Source organism: Blennius ocellaris, assembly GCF_963422515.1.
Source record: "Blennius ocellaris genome assembly, chromosome: 16".
NCBI classification, from domain to species: domain Eukaryota; kingdom Metazoa; phylum Chordata; class Actinopteri; order Blenniiformes; family Blenniidae; genus Blennius; species Blennius ocellaris.
Genome location: NC_137665.1, coordinates 8,677,181 through 8,699,081, shown reverse-complemented (window position 1 = coordinate 8,699,081; position 21,901 = coordinate 8,677,181). Strand labels below are relative to the sequence as shown.

Sequence of the window (21,901 nt, the reverse complement as noted above, 5' to 3'; positions counted from 1 at the left end):
AGGCATGGAGGCAGTGCAGTTAGAACTGTGTTGCTGGCAATGCGAGTACTCCAAGTAACGTTTTAGCATATTCTGTTAATCAAAGAGTTTGAATGCCAAAAGTTTAGTAAACCGGGAAGAATGTGTCATCTGACAATTGTTAAAATGTTTTTATGGTTTTTGTGGGAGAAGTAGAAGAGAAAAGACTAGGAAAGGCACCTCCTGATGTTTTTTCTCTCTTCTGTTTTACAGAATTGCGCTTTTGGTCGCCTGCGGTTTCAAATCAGCTCTCTGATTCACCTAACTTAGTTTAGGACCAGCTTTCTGTTTTACAAATGAATGAGTCAAGTTTAGAATATTCTTGCAATTAATCACCCTGCAATGTTTATCTTAACAGTTGAGCCAGTGTGTTTATCAAAATCATCATCAGTTTAATAACTTGCTATAGCTCAAGACACACACACACACACACACACACACACACACACACACACACACACACACACACACACACACACACACACACACACACACACACACACACACACACACACACACACACACACACACACAAACAATGGGATCGGGAGGCATGGAAAACAAGTGAAGCATGTGTAGATTAGTGTGCTGGTATCTCACTGTATGTATGTACACAAAGATTTAAAGGATTACATTAGTTTGCTGGCCTGCTGATCTACTTGGCTCTTATGTAATATATACGCAAAAACCGACATGATCCAGTAAATTGCCTCCACTTGGCGAGCGGATGTAAAAATGCTTTTTCAATAATGCTGCTTTTGACATGGGTAAATAATATTTTTATTTATTTTATAAAGAGTGCTTAACAGGTAGATCTTGTGAAAACCAAAGAACTGATTATTTACTGCTGTTTCAGATAGCCAGCTTTCAGTTTTACAGTTGAAACAAACGATAGTTTGAAGCAGTTTTTTGTTTTCAACCAAGATCAGATGGAGGATTTTTATTGTTTCCCTCCTCAAATCTTTTACAGACTTGTTTTGTCTGAATGACATATTAGTTCACTTTAAGCCAATCAAAGTCATATTCTATTTCCTTCCTTTCTGCCAGGTTCTTCTTTCAGGTCTGCAGGTTTGCCAACAGAAGCAGTCAAAATTCACATGTACTGCACAAAACTCTTTCCCAGTTTGAAGCTCAATCCAACATCCTGTCTCCTTCACTTTCTTTGGCTGCCTCGCCATCGCTCTGGCTTTCACTTTACTGTTCTGATGTGCTCTTCATTAAGCCAAGTGGATGTATTTGTAATTGATCAATCAGGCAGCTTGGGAATTTAAATTGATTGTCAAATCAAATTGCTTATAAAGACATTTATGCAGCACACAGGCAGCAGTTGCCTGATTGAGTATGTGCACTGAACTATAACAAATATGCAAAACAAAAGATGAAAGACTGAATTAACACTTTTGCTTTACTTTCTTTTCATTTTTCATTTTTGAAATCTCCTTAAGTATTAGAATGGTGTATCAATTGTACCAATAAATAGAAAAAAGAAGCATTATCTTGGTAAATACATTTTGTATGCATGTGCTAAGTACCGCTTGAGCCAACATGTTTTCATAGTGCGCCGCAAAAACATACTTTTGGGACCATGGGAGGTAAATAAATAGTAGTAAATAGAGTATCTACAGAAAACCCACACATGCGCAACAAGATAAAATGACAAAATAAAATGCAGAAAGAATTCAAACTGGAAATTCCTGCTTTGAGAGAAAGTGCAAACCATGTACAGTTAATACATTCATGTAATAAAATATTTACGATTACCATCATATCTACGAAAATGCATTAATCTTAATCAGTGTGATGACATCGAGTAAGTATTAACACATACTGCCTTGCATGTTATCAATGTCTGGTAGATAACTTCAAGATGAATATTTTCTTCAGATTAATGTTTCAATTCAAGTCTCTCTGGCTCAACTAGTTCACACCCGCTGATCAAAAGCCCCTGAATGGAAAAACATTATTGATCCAAAAAGAAGTCGGACTACCATAACTTTAAGACAATTATGAGTTTAATACCTGCTACACTGCAACATTGATTGTATATGCATACTTAGGTATAAGTGTAGGTTTGACTGCACAATGTCTCTCTCCAGTGAATCTGAGGTGACAACGCTTTGACTTATCTTAGTATGCACAAGAAAAGCAATATGATCGTCTATGGTATGGCACCAGTGTTTTTAGATAGTAATACAATTTAACTAAATAATTATGCCATTGTGCATGGATAAAGCTTGGTATGAGTAGAATGGAGACTGTGGAATCTGTCGTATTATTTGACATCATTAAGAGTCCGCGTTAGTGTTGCTTTCACTGTCACACTTTTATGCTGCATTTCTATAGATTGTTAGGTTGTAGCAGCAGTGAAATTGTGCATTGGAAAATGTCTGACTCTGACAGGCTGCCTGTAGTTGTATGCCAATTACAACAATTATCCACAAACTCCTCCCACTGTACAACATAAGACCACAGGTCATTAGTCATGATAACATATATTGCCATAATAAAGGTGTTTTGCCTGGGTCGGCCAAAAATCACACACAGTATATCAGACATTAGTAGCTTTATTACATTGTCATAAAATTACTTTAACATTCTATTTTGTTCTTTTGGTTCGAAAAAAAAAGAGTTAATAAATCTAAATTAAAACAAAATGGGAATTATGTAAACTGCCTTTATGATTGCAATGGCCAATCCATTTTATTTTCTTCCCAATATGCATCTTGTGATGAAATGAACCTCAACTGAACCAAACAGGTACAACAATCTCTCCACACAGCACCAGAATCATTGGAGATATACAATCCATTTAGCGCTCCGTTTATGGTGTCATATTTCATTGCAAAAGCGCTTTGTATTAATTTGATACAAATCAGATCAATACAGATATAATAATAATAATAATAATAATAATAATAATGGTTTATCTTTCACTGACAGAGGGATGCTCCATTAAACACCGCGGCGCGCGCGCGCCATGTTCGGTTCCTCACGCCTAGTTCGCGCGCATGTGTGTCTCCCACTGTGCGCTACGTCTCTATAACCGGGCATCACGTCACGTGTCAGGGCTCCCGGGTCCTGGGCCAAGTTTTCCGTGTCAGATCATCCACGGAGCTTCAGCACAGCAGCCCACACGCTCCGACCCTCCCGCGCGCATCTCCAATCCACGCTGCGTAAAAACCAGCAACCTCCGCGCGCAGGGACTGACGGATGGATGGATGGAGACATGGATGTGGATAGATGTTTCCGTTTAATCAAGACTACTTTTAAGTGACTTATTTGATCACTTCCAGTTTTTCTTTTTCGGAATCCACGGATTACCTTGCATTTCTGAACAGCAACACAAGGATCTTGTGAGGAGACAGGCGAGAGGAAAGAAAGCAAAAGAAGAGAAAGAAAGAAAGGGACGCTCCGGGTTGCTGAGAAAGGCTGGGTGCGCAAGAACGACGGAAAGTCACGGATCATGCTTATGGGAACTTCCGATTCCGTCTCGATAAGGTATGAAATGACAAAGTTGTTGTGTTTGCATGTGAGCATGAATTGTATTTGGAATCCAGCGCTGACTCTACTTTTTAACGGCGACAAACAAAACGAGCAGGTAATGGGCGCTCCAGTCCCCCGGGCGGTGTTCGCGTCATTTGACAACGCTTGGAATAATATAAGTACTTTTCCAACAGCTATTCTGATGAAAGTATGTATGAAAAAATGTCCCTGTTTGTCATGAAGCCCGTTCTGGAGAGCTTCAAGCGTCAGATGCGCTTTTCCCCATACTAGAGCAAACGACGGACAACAAAGCCCATCTTTTTTTTTTCTTTTTTTTTTTAAACCTCTTAAAAAGACAAAAGTCTGTTAGCTGGATCATGTTGACTAATGTTTTGTTCTCAGCGTTATTCTACTTATTATAATAATCAGGATTAGTGCGGTGTTTATTGTTGTTTTTTTTCCTCCCTTTTTGGCGCATTCCCTGCCCACCATTGCGTGGTGTGGGCTAAAAAACCTCCAGTAGACCAGAGACAGAGCAGTCCATCTGTTCAATCACATAGCAACAGGAAGAGAGAGGGAGACGGAGTGAAAAAAAGAAGCCACATATTATTTCCACCCCACAATAAAATCAATATCATACCTATAGAGTCAATTCTAACCTTTTTGCAGTAAATATATTTTACATTTTTTACTGTTGTCTGTCACTGAAACACTGTTTCTCTGCACATCTGTGAAGCCCAGGAGAGTGTTAACTGTATGAATAATATCTCCTGCATTAAATTCATCTAAGATTTATGTAATGCTCTGACAAAGACTCATACTTTGGCATGATGACAATCGTTTTTGCTCATTTTCATGTGCACAGAGTGAGAGAAAGCAAACGTTTAAACTGGCAAAGAGCTTTTTGGGATAAATGCTTGTGAAAAGCCTCAAGCAATCACAAATATTGAAAATCTCTTTTCTCGATTGATTGGAAGCAAATGCTTGTGCTGCTGAGGGATCGGAGGAGGAAATGACCTGAGTGTTTATTTGGTTCATTGTGTGGTTTGCGTCCGATTGCTCTCTGCTCAGTTGATGTCTCTCTTTCCCGACTATCTCTGCATCCTTGCAAACGATCCTTCATCTCCCCTCCATCACTGCCTCCCCCTTTTCTTTGGCACATATTGTCCCTCTTGCCACCTCTCCCTAACCTCTTTCCTTCTGACCTCTCTTCAGAGTGGCTCTGCCTGATGCTCTATCATGACTGATGGAGAAGGGAGAGCGCGCTTTCAGTACGCAGACTGCCAGGAGCAGGAGGAGCTACAGGAGGAGGTGAGACTCGCCATACCAACGCCCTACAGGAGCGACCCACCAGGTCATGATGTTGACCCAGGGGGAAGTCAGATTGTGGAGGAGGAGGAGGGGCCGGAGGAGGAGGAGGTGGAGACGAGGAGGAGGAGGAGGAGGAGGAGGAGGAGGAGGAGCAGTGGTGGTCAAGGGGAGGAAGGGGGTGAATGGAGTCCTGAAGTTCAGGAGCTTGAAGAACAGGAACCGGAGCTGGAAGTGGAAGTTGGACCAACATTGGGAGTTCGCATCACAGCTCCTATTCGTGACCCAGACTGTGTTTCTGAGGAGGAGGAGCAGCAGCCGTACCCCGCCCTGGCTCCCGTGGCCTTCTTCTGCTTAAAGCAAACAACGAGACCTCGCAACTGGTGTCTTCGTGTCGTCTGTAACCCATATCCTTTCAAATGCTGGAAACGTAACTCACAGCTGGTAAGACGAATAATGGCTTCGATCCTGTATTGGTGAGTATTGGTTTAACTTTCATATTGCTTGATCGAGAAGTTCATGAGTCCATCTAGAAATGGATCCAAACATGTAGATGTGTCAGTATTATCAGGTTTGAAAGCTTTTCATATAAATGCATCAACCTAATTCCTTCTGTGAGACCGAACAAATAGTAGACTTTACAGTGGTGGTATTTGACAGGTCATTTTTCCAGACACTGGGGTGCCATCATCTGGGTTTATCAGATCAGGATAGACCTTGGTGCAGTTGCCTGGAGCTTCCATCATTAGAGTAGAAGTTGGTGCTGCTTTTTGTGATTTTATTTTTCTTCCCTGGGTGTTTTGTGTTTAATTTGTTTCAAGGAAGAGATTGATGTACACCAAGTCGAGTGAGTTGTTCATCCAGAATGTTGGTGCACTTTGGTCAAATTTCCAAGTCGAGCAGAATCAAATAAATCAGTTAGAAGTAACACAGTCTAGACAAACAAACATTTTGCATTTTGGTCATCCATCAGCTAATGGACACATTTTCCACAGTTCTATACTATACCTAGAGAACAGAATTACTATGAGGTGTCATTATTCACCATATTCAGTTTTCCAGCCATTGTAGAGAAAATGCAGTCTGGCTTTCCGACACAACATATTTTTAAGATTTAGCAAGCAAAATGTTAGAATATATTAGAAAACTGATTCTATGCAACAAACGAAACTTTAATATTTATGTGAAAAGTGCATCCTTATCTGTAGCCCAATGTGAACAAACCAAGCACTGCTCATTGTTGTGTGTTTCACAGCTGCTATTAAACCCTTGATGGGGGCAGAGTTGTCAAAGGGGTTGTAAAGTGCAACCTTGCTTATAGATGCCACAAGATTTTACATACTCCTCGTTTATAGGTCAGCAATCAAACATTTTATCACTTGTGCTTCTTCCACAAAAAAAGGCTTTAAGTGTTTTATAGTCTCATTGAAAATCTGAAGCTCGGTGGTGCAGCAGCTTCACATTCACAGCAACTCAGTATGGTCCATTTTAGTCCATGGACAATCCACAGACAGGCAGCACAAGAAGAAGCATCACTGCAATCTCCTTTGTTTCCAGGGTGACAAGTCCCAATTCATCTATTATGATAGCCTTTCTTCGGAAAAAAAAAAAAAAAAAAAGTACCCATGATGACACTGGTAGTGTTATGAAAAGCAGCTGTACAAAACAATTGGCATGGACACTAAAAAAGATGCTGCACTTTCTCTTGAGGTGGCGACGTTTGGATGCTTTGTACACGACGTGAACAAAATGTTACCAACATATGAGGAGCTGAGATGGTTTCAGATGAAATCCAAATATGGATCACATAGTCGCTCCGTATTATCAAAGCTCGACATCATTAGTTAGCCATAGCTGCACAGATTAGATGCTATCTTTGAAATTACAGCCTCCCTGCACTAATATTTTCTGGCAGCCATTTTATGCATAAAATCAATCTTTTTAATGTTACCCAGTGAAGGCAAAAAGACCAAGTGAAATCCTTTCTTTTTACTATCCATTATCACCTTTCAGCTGAACATTTTGCCTGGATAACTTTAATCTGTGTGATGTTAAAATAAACTGGAGCATCGGCACAGAAGAACAGAACGTGCATCCAAATGTTTTCAAGTACAGTGAGGAGAACTTGGAGATGCAGAACTACCATATTATTTTTTCCCACTTTTTTTTTTAATTTTTTTTATTTCCCACTTCTGATGCAGTCACGTGGCAGTTTTTAAAAACTATATCTGGACCTGAGTCACAGTTATTTACTTCACATTTTCGGTTTACTCGGAATCTAATTTAGGATGTGACAGGAATAAAATGGTTGAAAAAAACGTTTATAAGCTGTAAATTTAAGTTTTCTTTTTTCTCACATGGGGCCAGATCTATTGAAGGTTTATGTCTATAAAAATGGGTACAACCTTATGGAAGGTGATGTATTCAAGACATGCAAAACAACACACACCATACATTTACATTCATGAATATGGACCATTGGAAATGTCTCCCAGATTGTGCAAAATGGAAATGCAAATAGAATAATTGACTATGTATAATGTAATTTACAATGTCTGGAAACATTCTTAGTTCATTTGAAAATGACTTGCAAACCGGTCTGGCTTTCAGCAGAGGTTTTGCTGTTATTGTGGTAAGATGCAGTTCTTTATCTGGATGGCCAAGACTTTATTTGCAGACTTTATTATAAGATATTTTCTGTGTTGTGCCCTTACCCTTCTAGGTCTTGCAATCTTTTCTGAATCTCTTCTGGGAAATCTATTTGATCATTCTTTGTTGATTTTTGTGAACATGCAGTTTATCTAGCTTTATACAGGATCTTAGTAAATTAAGCCCCGTGTTTTTGTCTTCTGATATGGAAGGTGGATGAATACTGGCGCATGCGGAACAGACTTTGTCATTTTGTCCCCAGGGAGGCTTGTGAATCTTTCTTGATAGTGAACTGGCAGGGTGGTTGATGGGCCAACTTGACAGTCTTATAATTTCCCGCCTGTTTCCATAGAAATATTCAACAAAACTACAAACACGCTCTATAGGTTAATGAGTGCAAAGTAGCATGAATAATTTATTTACCTCCTCATGAGATTTTATGAGCATTTGAAAGTGGAGTTGATGATTCAGTCCCTGTTCAGACTAACACGGTGACGTGATTCAGAGTCAGAATACATGGATGAAAAGTTGAACATGATTCTGATAGAAAGTGATATAATGCTATGGTACACCAATTCTGTAATAATAAATAAATCAAATGCTTTATGTACGTACCTGTTCTTAACTGTGCTGATAAAATGACATACATATCGCTTCCATATTGAAAGTGGTATCATAAGATAGATATATTTTATCTATCCATGGTGTATGATTATACTCCATTTGAATATACTGAAGAGGGTGCAAAATTCCATCAAGAAGAAAATCATTGTACAAGGGAAACAAGTGGTTTAAAAAGTGACAAGTTGAAACTGCTGTCGTATACAGATCAAATTAGCAGTGTCATGTGAGCAAAGCATACAGGCTGCAGATAGTATATACATGGGTACCTTAGATTAGATGGACATTGAATGGGCCTTTAACAGATTAAAACTTGTCAGGGCTAACCAGTGGACAAATTATGTAAAGATGACACTGTTTCTAAATTACCTCAGCTCCAGGTTGGTGTGTCTATTGCAATGCCTTGTTATTTCTCAGCCAAGATATTATCTATATATGTATTTTCAAATCTTGCCAATGCCAAACAGCTTTTCTTCACTGCTGGCTCTCGTTTGATGGATTGGATGATTGAAGTCTGAAGAAACAATACAGCTGATTAATTTAACAAATGTGAAGCTTGATAGCGTATGAAAGAACCATACACAGCCAAACCGCATAATTTCTTTGATTAAAAAAGAATCATTGCGACAATCATGAAGAAGTCTTCGTGATCGACATAATCATTAAAATCCTCGATGAGCTGGACTAAAATTGCAAAATAGGTGAACATCCCCTTTAATTTTCTAGGACAGTCTGAGTGTGATTCCCATGTGAGCCATGTTGATCCAGCTTTACTTTGAGGAAACTGCAGAAAATTTGTCCTTGAGGAAACTCCTAGTTTTAGAGTCAGATGAAGACTAGATGAGGACTTGAACGCACACTTGTATGTCAACCAAAATCCATTCCATTGACTGTCCCCGACAAACATGAAGCATCTTTCTCAGCTGTAGGGTTTAAATGTTGTGGTGAGCATTTCACTCACAGGGATATTTCCTGTGGGGATTAATATCCCATCGTTATATTTGTGCTGCTCGCAGCAGACGCTGAAGAAGCCAGCCTTGAAAATGCAAGGCATGTTTTGCTCTTTTACCAAACATGGTAACAAGTAATGATGGTATTAAAATATTCTGTTATTCAGTGGTACTGCCCTACAGTCACAGGGCATTACCTTGTCTGTTCTGGCTGTTTTAAGTGAACACAGCACAGTTGGCCAGCTCGTATGTTTCACACAAAGGCTGACAGTGTATTTAGATGTGTCATAATAGAAGAGACTAATATTTCTTGCATTATCTTGAAGATAATTTCTCTTGTTTTGTTGGCTATAGCTAAGCTGTCAAGCTGGGATTTGTTTCACACATGTATAAAATATCATATTTCTGAAAAATGCAATGCTTTTTTCTTTTTTAGTTTGGTGTAAACTGATGAAGAGGGTGGAAATGTCTAAAACTTGTTTACCTTCATCCAGTTCATTGAGCCTGGACATGCAGGATGCATGGCCCCGTGGCCTGCTGTTTCACAGATGTTAATGCTGCATTACATTATATCTGTTGTGCTCACAGCACTGTAGCTGAGATAATACTGCAGTAACTGCTGAGGCAGACTACTACCATGAGGCAGATTGCTCCTATGGTTGGCACATGCACCTCTCCCTACTCATGCCCTGTACATATGTTGAATTCCTCTCTTCCTGCAGTCGGTGTAAAAAAATCTGTTGCTTTATGGTGACACAGAGCACTTTCTGTACCAAGACTGTATGACAAATGAATGAGGTGCACACTGTCACATGCTTGAAATGAGCACTGAAACAGGCACTAGGCTATGTCATAAGAGCTGATCTCCATGGACAACACTGTATGTTTTATTCCTTGGTGTCTGTGAGTGTGTGGGAGTATTTGCAGGACTCACTGTAGGCAGTGCAGAGTTGGTGGTCCCCTGTAGTACTATGTAAATATTATTCAAAGCACAAATGCTCTGCCATTCAGCCACACAAAGGAATGAACACATTGGTTAAAGTCTGAGTCAAGAAAGGGGAAAAAAAACAAGACAAAGAGATGAATAAATTCAACATAACAGCAGACTTGCTGTAAGCACCTCATACTTTTCTCATTTAAAGCTAAAGCAGTGATTATTGTGAATAAAAGCAATTGACAACCAGATTTCTTTTGCAGTCGAGTCACACATGCTGCCAGATATCTGATCTGTATTGATCCACCAGTGATCACCTTTGACAATATAAACTGGTCAAGAGTTGTTCGCAATTACCAGAAAAGCATTTCAGCAGAACAGCATTTCTCCTTCATCATGTTAATTATGCTTATCACCATCGATCAGATAGTCTGCTCCTGTTGAGAGTCCAGAGGAACAGGTCTTTTTCTTTCCAAGCTGCAGCTGCAACCATGAGCTTACTTAGTTCTTCTCTCAATTCTTAAATCATACATCCAGTAATCCAAGTTAGTTTAAGATCCAATTAGTTTTATCTTTAAAACAAGCCTTTAAGATAAATGTTCAAAAGAGCCAAAAATACAGTTGAAGAAAGAAGACTTATGATCCACGATGTCTTGGAAATTGTTGTTTTCTTAAAGAAAGACATGCATGTGCTTTTTATTTGTTCTCCAGATTTGCCAATTTATGTGTTCCAGCTCATAAATGCTCCACGTGACTGTTATGAAGGATCAAATTGATCAGAAGTTATAATAAATAGTGTATATCATGTACTAATAGAGCACGAATAGAGCACACCACATTGCAATGTAATAACTGCAAGTGAAAGTTTTGTGGGTTTGGTTGTGAGCAGTGATAAAGGAGACGAGGATTACATCTAATTCAAACCAATTTCAAACTGGGTGCCAAACTGAAATGAATCAGTCCTTTGAAAATCAGCTTGTCAAAGATAAAGTAATCGTAGAAGCCCTGTGTATCAATTATCATAATGGTTTTGAACTCTTTATTTTTACACATTACCTGAAATAACAGTGGCTTTGACATTTTTAGTTGCTAATAATTCCACTCACCTGTCTGTCTGGATTAATATTGAAAGTCAGTGCTGCTGGTGGTCCAGAAGAGAAACATTGAGAAGCTGAATATGTCGGGCTCTGTTACAATTTACTTGGCACAGTTTAAGAGATAATTAAACAAGTAGCCCATACACACGAGATAAAAAATTGTGGAATGTGTTTTTAATTTTATGGGGTCTTTAAGCAAGCTTCATAACTACAATGCAATTAGAGCTCAAGATGGAGAAATGAGCTAATTTATTGATTCACTAAAAGGCTTTTTGCATCAAATTGTACCAGAAAAGTACTCTTTCATTTATGGTTCGAAAAAGGTCCTTGTTTTACTGTGATTACCCCTGTCTTTAGTTTGCCTTATATTATTAAAATCATTACTTTCTTTTGATTTGGTGATTTGCTGAAATCTACTATATCTTGAAAACCCACATACTGCTAAATGCTTGTGGTCAAGAAATGTTCTCGGTACACAAATGACAACAGTGCAATCGACAACCTCTTAAATGTTGATGCTTGTGTGAATGAATGTTTTTGAGGTCGCCGATTCGATGGTGTGATAAGAAACAACCACCTGACATCATATGATTAGATCTGATTCTGGGGGCCAGACAAGGTTAATCCGTTACAGATGAGTGGATTTATTATGTTATCTCTGAGCATTTGTCATCCTCCTCTCTAAAACATGTTGAAAGGGCCTTGTGCACTTCCTCCCTAAATTGATATCGATGAGGCTGCACAGAGATACACAACCACATGATTCCTCAAACAGCCCCTGGAGGAAGAAATGAAATGTATTGTGCATCCTTTCAAGCGGGAAAACGTCATACTGTAATTAACACTGATAATACTGTGCAGTGTTAACTTTGGTAAGAACTTTAGTAAGTGTGTGTGTCTTCTATTTCTTTATACAGTATGTATGAAATGATGCTTACAGTTAAATTACAATCAAAGTTTGACCAATGCAAACTTATGACCCCTATGGGGGGGCGCCAAAGATTCCTGGGGGCTGTGAAGCCATCTTGATTGTAGTGGGCATCCAGTTTTTTATTTCTTAAAACTAGGTGATTCATAATTCATTTATGTCACAAAAAATACAGCATTTACATTACAAGTGTATTATTTGATCACTTTAAAGTACTGTATTATGATAAAATTGTCTTGTTGAAGATGAACATCTTGTCTCCAATAAACACAAAGATAAGCTCACTAAGTCAGTTCGTCAGGCTAAAGAGAAAGATTCATTTGTCAAAAGGCAAAAAATAAAGCGTATCGCAACAGAGTTAACATAGAATATGTCTTCATTGAAGCAGTGGATGAAATTAGAGCGAATGCATCTTTTAAAATTCGACACTGTGTGAGATGGTTTGTTTGCCCAAAGACTTTATCCTCAGAGAAACAGAACTCACTGTTAAAGAGTATGAGGTTTCTTCAGACTGTTTTTTTGTGTGTAATTTTGTAATTGTCTGAACTGGCGTAGGAGCGGGGTGGTGTTCCCTTGGCTTAAAATGGTAAAGACTTACGTCCCTCAAAAGAAAAGGTTGGGACCCACTGTGCTAAACATGAGTTCAAACTTGGTCGAGACACGAGAGTGTTCACCGGGGTCGTAGTTAGTTTACAACCTACAGCAGCAATAAAAGGACCATTTATCTGCTCTGCATTCAGGGCAGAGAAACTTAAATTGTTCCCTTCTTCTCACTCCTGTCACGACGTCATTGCAGGGGATTTATTTCTCATTCTGCTCTGTGCATGTGAGTTTTTATGTCTTAAAATGACTTCATCTCAGCAGTGTGAAGGATGGAGGCAGTTGGCCTTGATATCTGCTGGTTGCCCTTCTCTTTCTGTCTCTCAGACGTCCTGAAAACTTAAGTGCATGTACAAGAGAGTGTATGTGTGTTCGTCTCTCTCTGCTCGCCTCACTGTTTGTCCCGTTGTGTGTGTGTGTGTGTGTGTATGTGTGTGTGTGTGTTTGCGCACGCCTGGTGACTCATTATATTTGGCCTGTGATCATCATGACAGCAGATTGAGGGTCGTGAGGTGCGTGTCACTGCAGCGACAGAGGGATCCTGTCTGTGTGACGTATAAAGCCCTGGCAGACCTGGTGCAATCCACTCAATTATGTGTGTGTCCTCGTACACATTTCTGTGTATGTATATAACCAATTTTTTTACAAGGTGGAATGAAAAAGGCTTTTAAAGATTCACAGAATCCACTAGATGTGGCATTAGTTGAATTTTCCCCACAGTTTCTGGAAAAAGAAAATATTCAGACTATGTCTATTTTGCACAAATGTGTTCTGTGCCTTCCAGGAGAGAACAGGAAAGAAAAGCATATATTATGGACAGTGATGGAGTGGAAAGATAAATGTGATTCTTAGAAAACAGCACATCATCATTCGTTATAGCTAAGTGATATTCCAAAAAGAAAACAGCCACACATGCATCCACTTACCTGCAACTGGAGGACTTCACAATGTACCAGCACTGCAAGAAAGTCTGAGAAAAACATCTTCACTGTGTTCTTCTTTAACTATTAGTGAAGTCTTCTTTTCTTGAACCATCTGTGAAAAGACCACAATAAAAATATATAAAGTGAGCAGAAAGTATGAAGTGCAACACAAATTTTACAATAATGACCTAGAGGAAAATGTCTTGTTTATTTTAATATTCTATTGTTTATATTTTTAAAGCATATGCATTTTAGGTGTGATGAACTCAGTAGGCATTATGCCGTATACTGTATGTGTTTAATGCACATTAGTATTCACATTTATGTTGATATAATGAAAAACCAATCATTCATAATGTAGCAAAGTAAATTTGTCTTCAACATTTCAGTTTATTGAAAAAGAAACCTATGTGGCTATGCTTTAACACAGTAAATGTGCATTTCAGCATAATCATGCCTTCCCACCCTGCAGGTATATATTAATATTTATGTCTCGCCAGTTTGTGTGTTTTTGTGTCCGTTTTTAATGTGTGATTGTATTGGCATGTGTACATGGTGAGTTAAAGTGCGTGTGTGTGTGTGTGTGTGTGTGTGTGTGTGTGTGTGTGTGTGTGTGTGTGTGTGTGTGTGTGTGTGTGTGTGTGTGTGTGTGTGTGTGTGTGTGTGTGTGTGTTGTGGGATTACTTCCAGTGCAGCAGGATCTTTGTTTATCCCCAGGCTCAATGTTTACAGCCCGCTTCACAAAATGATCTGGAACTAATAGTGCTGATTTTCATGTGTGCGTGTGTGTGTGTGTGTGTATGTGTGTGTGTGTGTGTGTGTGTGTGTGTGTGTGTGTGTGTGTGTGTGTGTGTGTGTGTGTGTGTGTGTGTGTGTGTGTGTGTGTGTGTGTGTGTGTGTGTGTGTGTCTTGGGGGAGTGTGTGAATGTGTACTTAACTGTAAGATCATGTTTGTGTGCATCCATGCTCACCCTGTGAATTCAGGCAGTGACCCTCACCTGCCCCAGGCTCTTAGCATCTGACTCTTTAAATCACTCTGCAGAAAACGAGTGAGTTTGTGAGGCTTTTTTTTTTTTTTTGTGTCACCGACCAGACGATGAATGGTGCCAGGGAAAATCCAATGCCACAAGGGGTTGTGGGCAGGAACACTCATTGATTGGTTAATTATCGTTGGTGATATTTAGTCACATTCATTTATGGTGTGCATTGATAAACAATGTCTTCCCATCAGTGTGAACAAACATCCCCATCTTTAAATCCTACAGCATCGTATGGCTCTATATGACCACAGAGCTTTCTACCAGCTTTCCACCAATCCTCATAGCATTAGTTTGAAATGTCAAAGGTTAAACTGAGTGACGATAGTGGCTGCTGGTCTTCAGGATCAGTTAAATAATCTGCATTGCATACTTGAGGCTTTTCATCATGTTTAAAAACAGTACAACCGTGTATTTTACCTTCCGAAGGTAAGACGAGGCCGTGCTGTGATGTCGTGAGTAACACTCATGCCTCCTGCAGGAAGGTTCACAGTTTGAGTCACATTTGAGCTCAAGGGCCTTTCTTTGGGGAGTATGCTTTTTCGCCCCCTCTGTGTTTAATCTCCAACTCCAAAAACATGCATTTATAGCTAACTGGTGACTAACCTGCCTGCAGATGTGAATTTATGTGTATCTATGCGTTTCCTCGTGATGGACTGGTGAGATTTCCAGCTTGTACTCGGCATTCCCTCATCCTCTTATCCCTGACCCGCAGTTGGATAAAACCATATCGGAGATGGACGGACGGGTTTACACATTACAAAATGAATTGCCAAGACACACATTTTCTTTGTCTCTTCCAAGATCTGCAGTCGCTGCCACTGCTATCCGCACAGTTGGCCTGGGGATGGCTGACAGACTTCTTTTTTTTCACCTGCTGGCAAAGTCCTTCACCGGTATACCGTATTTTAATGCTTTGAGACGATCATAGAGCAGCTGGTCTTTTTACTGCTTTTACAATATTCAGTTAAGTGAATAGGATTAGACTACGACAGGGCTTTGAAATAAAAGGCGATCTTGAACAGTAAAGTCAGATAAAACCTGATTGGAAGTGAACAAATGGGTTTGAGAGTTCCTCTCTGTGGATGCTGAACAGAAGGTACATGCAGTATTTCAGTTCTTTCTGCCCAGCATGTCTGTATACTCAGAGAGCTGTCAGTCAAACTCCCTGTAGTGGCAGTGCCACACCGATTGGTCCTGTGACTGTGTGGGAGGGCTGTTTCAGCAGCTGTTGCCATGGCAGCACATCCTGTTGATAATAGTCTGGAAGTGTATTCTGTCTTTTCACAAATCAGCCCACCATCCAAAACCTTCTGTATTGCTACCTCCGATGAATCCATACCGAAATTTCCATTCAGTGTCAATGAAACCAAGCTTTTTGCAGTCACCAAATCATGATGAGGAATGAGTGTGTGTATCAGAGGGAATAAATGCAGCAGGTGGTAGGTAGGCAAAGCTGACACCAGTTTGACAAGACGGGGATAAACTAGGCATGGATTTCAGATAGGAAAAAGAGTGACAAGGATGAATGTAAGAAAAAAAAAGTCAAGGAATGAATTAAAAAAGGAACTAGAATGAAGTGTGGGACAGAAAGCAGACATATGTGGTGAAAGACAGAGGACAGGAAGTTGATGTGAGGCAAGAACAAGATTGGAAATGGATAAACAGGATGAAAAATCAAAACGGAGAGCAATGATGGAAGAGCAGGGCTGAAGACGGTGAGCAGGAACACGGCAAGAAGTGAAAAGAGCATAAATTGGTCATCTGAATCGAATCTGCTCTGGACAGCATGTCTACTTTGGAAAACATGCTGTCGTCTCGTCTGGATGCAGTGCTCAGCCAATCACAAGTGTGAGTGATGAGCACGTACCTCTGTGCTCTCCTCAGTTCTGTTGTGCTATTTATTGTCTTTGTGCGCTCGTTGATAGTTGCTGCAGTGAAGATGCAGTGGTGTTTGCAACCTCAAGACACAACTACACACTCAACCAACCCCCTCCTCCTCCTCCACCTCTTCCTTCTCCTCCTCTTCCTCCTGCTCCCTCGTGCTGTCTCTCTTCAAAAAAGGCTGCAGCTGAATAATGTGTGCTCTTTCTTTGTTTCTCTTTCCCTCTCTCATTCCTTCATTCAGTCTTGCTGCTTGAATACGTGAGTCCTGACTGCAAATGGGCCGACGCACATGGAGATGTTTTTTTTTTCAATTTCAGTTATTTTTTCATGTGACTCTTTCAAAGCGGAAATCAGTTATGCATGTTATTTTCCGTGCACTGCAGTATGAAATATGTATTTGTGTGCGCACACACACACACACACGCGCACACACACACACGTTCAATGCCTATAAATCGATAGACCCTGAGAGTCAATTCATTCCAATGGCAAGACACTGAGGAATGGTAGAGACTGAAACACCTGGGCGTTTAGGATGTTTTTGAAAAACAACTTTTCTGGCTTGTGTGTGTGTGTGTGTGTGTGTGTGTGTGTGTGTGTGTGTGTGTGTGTGTGTGTGTGTGTGTGTGTGTGTGTGTGTGTGTGTGTGTGTGTGTGTGTGTGTGTGTGTGTGTGTGTGTGTGTGTGTGTGTGTGTGTGTGTGTGTGTGTGTGTGTGTGTGTGTGTGTGTGTGTGTGTGTGTGTGGCCCAAAGGTTGAAGGGAAGAGGGTTCAGTAAAAGCAAATTTATCCAGGTGATCAAAATGAATGACAGAAGGGCAGAGAGAGATACCAGTTATAATTATAAAACTGAACAATTCAGAGGCACACACGCACACACACACAATAGGATCTTAAAGGTGTAACCTGTAAACCGACCAAGGGACACTGCACCACTTCTGGGTTGCACCCGTCACTAAACTCTTGCAGTTGGCAATACCCCCCCAATCTTATTCCTTATCTAAGTGGATGCTCAGTATTCAGATATGTTTTTGGGTCACATTGCCTTGTTGTGTTTGTTGTTTAGTAGCTCTGCTGCTGTCCTTAATGAGCTTTTCGTTGTTGTTGTTGTTGTTGATGTTGATGTATGTGCGAGTGTGTGTGTGTGTGTGTGTGTGTGTGTGTGTGTGTGTGTGTGTGTGTGTGTGTGTGTGTGTGTGTGTGTGTGTTCTTGCTGTTGTGGGTTGTTTCCCTATAGCCAGTCTTCACATGAATAACACAGCAGCATTTGTCTTGCCACTGATCACATTGCTGTCTGAAAGATGGTTGGAATGATACAAGTGTGCACCAAAAAATAAAAAAATAAATACACAGACACGACAGATTACACGGCTCGACCCCTGTGACCTATTTTGCAATCGCAGCTTAATACTTGGACAACAATGTAATTAAATGAACCACAATTGCTTTCGCACATCTACACACACTTACTGATTTTCACTATGATTTTAACTGATAATCAGACAAGGTTGTAAATTAGGGCCAGTGTGTGTTTTGAAGTATGGGTCTGCATGCGTGGATACACACATGTGTGAAAATGCACATCTGTGTGTATGTGTATGAAAGAATAATGTGGAGATGGATGAATAAATAAAAGATCTGGGAAACCCATCAGCATCTCGCTCTGGGTTGTCATGGCAATGCAGACAGCGCTCTGTGTGTGTGTGTGTGCGTGTGTGAAAGAGAGACAGAGATCATATCCCTGCAATGTTTCAGCAAGTATGTGTAACTTTGTTTCAGCCCAGACCTCCTTTAATACCAACAAAGAAGCACTTTTTCTCTTTTCTCTTCCACCTTTGCTGCACATGATGGAGTCTGAATATGTATTAGAGCAGATTAAGAGATTGTGAAATAAAGGATCTGCATTCATATACTGAGTGGTTTGGTTGACATCTCAGTGGATTATATTTGCATAATTCTGTCTTTAGAACAAATATATATATTACATGGCTTTAGCAATTAAATTTGAAGAGTAATTGCGAAGTGCTTTAAGACTCCTTGTAATGCAAAGGTTGCATTGACATTCTTTTCTCTGTGTGTGTGTGCGTGTGTGTGTTTGTGGACATTTGTGTGTAGAAAGCGATGCTTTTACAGCAGTAGTGTATAATAGTTGTAGCCTGATATTCAACTGCATTTCCACAGAGACGTAAAAACTGCAGCCTCTTCTTTCTACTCGTCTTTCTCTCTGTTTTGCCAGCACATGTCTCTGCTTCGGCTACAAAACGAGCCTGAGTGTGTGTGTGTGTATGTGTATATATGTGTGGTGTGTGTTTATACTGTATTTTGCGAGGTGACTAAGAGTCACAGCAACCTAGTTTTACGGCGGAGTGGTGATGGTGAGGAAAAGTGCCGGTTGAATTCAAAGTGCATGCACAGAGTTTAATGAAAGCAACTTTGAATGGCTCAAGAGTGTGATGTGATTGGAGTGTGTGTGTATTTGTGTGTGTGCCAGTGAGGGAGGGGAGAGAAGCATAAAGTGGGCGAGGTGGGAAGCAAGAGGAGTCTAGGACAGTAGGATTCTCGCAGCAAAGAGGCTCTTACTAGAAACTCTACCTGGTTACCAGGCAACAGAACAGCAGTGCTGCACACTGGAGCGCTGGATAGAGGAGGGGTGTCTATCTTCATGTGTGTGTGAGTGTGTTTGTTTGACTGCTGAGTCAATAACTTTATTATTTATGCATATTTTATAGAAAGATTTTGTGCTTGGAGATAGAACAATGGTGAGAATAGAGAAAGTTGAGGTTGCATGTGGCTCTCAAGATGCTCTGTGCGGGACTCTTTTTTTTTTTTTTCCAGTGTGATATTGTATTGTGAAGGTAACTGGAGCAGCTAAAAAAACATAATTGACAAGATGAGAGCGTGCTTTGTTTGCCAAACTGTACAGGCTTCTGTTGTGAAAGGTTCGCGATGGGATGGAGAGATACAGAACTGATTGCATGAAATAAAGCAAAATGAATATAAAGCAAGTTTTATATATACAGTATATTTATAAAACACCTGAGTTGGCGCAGCTTTTGTTCTCTGCTGCTCATATCAGATTTCTTTGGGTGACTTCATCCGTGATGGAGAATGTAAACCACACCAACTTGAACTGACATTGAACTCACAAAGAGACATGTGGAGTTGGAAAAGTCTTCACATCTGTTCAGGTTGCTGCATGAGTGATTGTAGGAACCCAACCAAACACAAGTCTGCAATACTTAAAACCAGGGCTTGTGCTTGTTGCATTGCTTGGGTAATACAACGTTCCACATATCTTTGTTCGGGTATGTTTTTTTTTTTTGCTTCTTCTTCTTAATTAGTTACTACATGTGCAAAAATGAGAGATTCCATTACATCAAAGAAGATTGATTTGAGGAATGCACATCAACATCTTGTTTATATATTGTTGTTACTATTACTGTCCACTTGCTGCTGTAACAATGCAAATGTACCCATTGTGAGACATATAAAGGATTTTCTTATATAAGCTTACAATTCCAGCTGTAGGTGGCCGATTTTCTGCACTACTTTTTCTTTTTTTTCAAGTGTATTTATTGAGACCGTTTTGTGGTTGATATATGGCCTATTTCAGACTCTTCATAGTTACACTGTAAACCAAATGACATGGCCTAAAAACAGATAATAAACAGTTGGAGGGTCAATTTTACAAAGATTTAGACTGATTAGAAACAGCTCTGTAGAATGACCTGGTTACTACCAGTATTTTAGAGGAGCAGGGTCATACATTTACACACAACTGTCTTATGTTATAGGGCAACTTCAGAAATGTATGCCCGTATTCAAGTTAAGAACAGAAGTTGCATTTTAGAAACAAGAAAATTCTGTCTGTATTTTCTTGATTTTCAAAATGAAACAGAAATTGCAACAATTGTATTTTGAAGATTACTTCATTTGTTGGTATAAAAAAAGTTTTGACAGATTTGTTTGTGTCTTTCAAGCAGATTATTACTGGTTTCGGACACACTTCATAACTGCACTGTCAACCCTGAACTGTGAATAATCATTAACTAATTGCAGATCATCATGATCAGCTACAGCGTTGCCTTCACTCACCTGAATACTAAATGGAAGGTTTTCAATGCTGGTGGCGACACTGATGCACTCGTGGAGGAAGCACAGGTTTTATAGTTAATTCAAAGGCCGTAGTTTGAAAAACAATGTGATCCGTTGTAAACTGACGTCTAGGCTTCTGAATGCCAGTATGATTAAACCCAAATCCTTTGAACTGTTCTCCTGTAAATGATCCATTGTTGTCTGGATCGAACTTGGCATTGTTTCTCTCAGTTCAGAGAGGGAGCACACACACAAGCACTGGGTCAATGGGGAAGGATTAATCTTTTTTCCTGACAGTTCAGATGATCATTAATTGTTCGTTGGATTAAAGGCGGGCTAATCAAAAGCATTTTTATTTGCTGCTGTGTGCGCAGGCCTAGACTGCTGTTTAATGTCCATTATACTGTAATGAAGGAATGCTGCTCTCCGTGGCCTCTTGTCTGCTCTCTATTGGACCTCTATTATCACAGTTCAAGCAGACACGGAAACCGCACCGCACACACTGTATGTTTTGGCCACACGCATTCAAACACACTTGCCTTTGTACGAGATGAAAGGGCGGCCTGCAGGAGCTGACTTTGCTGAAGTGCATGAGGCCTATAGCCTGATTTGAGCTGAAGTGGCTCCATAGTGGCGCTGTTATATGCTTGTCTGGAGAAGAATATAGATCAACCAGTTAGCTGGAACCTCATAATGCTGCTTCACTGTCATCTCAAAAGCAAGTGATAAAGGGGAGAATCAACACTGCAATTTTGTTCACTCTGAATATACTTACTAAATATACACAATTATGGTAAGTGATGCACTGTTTAGAATAAAAATAAAATAACAATATCACCCTCATTTCTAAAAGTTTGTGATAGTTTGCAAAGTTTTTGTGATTTTCAGGCCCTGTAATGTATTGTAAATGAGCATTGATTTCATATTAGAAATCACATTTTAGGATGGACTGATAGATTTATTTACATTGGTCTTGTTGAAGATACACTGAAAGATATATATTCTCTGGAATACGTAGTAGAAAGGCACCTCAATTCTTTTTCTGGATAGCTAATCACGACATTAGCGTGGGTGGGGTTTGGCGTCTGGCTTCATCTCTGTGTAAGAATTTACATACCGATTTGTGTTTACACAGTCTCACTGCAGAATACCTATTAATATAATTGTTACTCTCCGTGACGCATAAGCTGGGCAGAAAAAAAAAATGCAGTGAGGCAAAGACAGTTTTTTAATATCAAAGGTAGGTTTGAGAGTCTGGGAGGATTTCTGGCAACAGATCACTTAAAGTGTAAGATGTAAAACCTGCTCAGATTTGGTGGAAGGATGATCTAAAAATACCTGCGTGGAAGAGAAACTGTGTCTGCACTCTGTG

At 39.9% G+C, this 21,901-nt stretch overlaps 1 protein-coding gene across 1 annotated transcript in view; it reads left to right on the top strand.

Annotated features, from left to right (window-relative positions):
• Positions 1-3,415: 3,415 nt before the first annotated feature.
• cacna1ha (calcium channel, voltage-dependent, T type, alpha 1H subunit a) overlaps positions 3,416-21,901 on the top strand; it is a 107,439-nt gene continuing 88,953 nt past the window's right edge. Inside the window, exons 1-2 of the mRNA XM_080511818.1 lie at positions 3,416-3,516; positions 4,717-5,217. Coding sequence (XP_080367944.1) covers positions 4,741-5,217 — 477 coding nt within the window. The 5' untranslated portion in view covers positions 3,416-3,516; positions 4,717-4,740. The remainder of the gene's footprint in view (positions 3,517-4,716; positions 5,218-21,901) is intronic.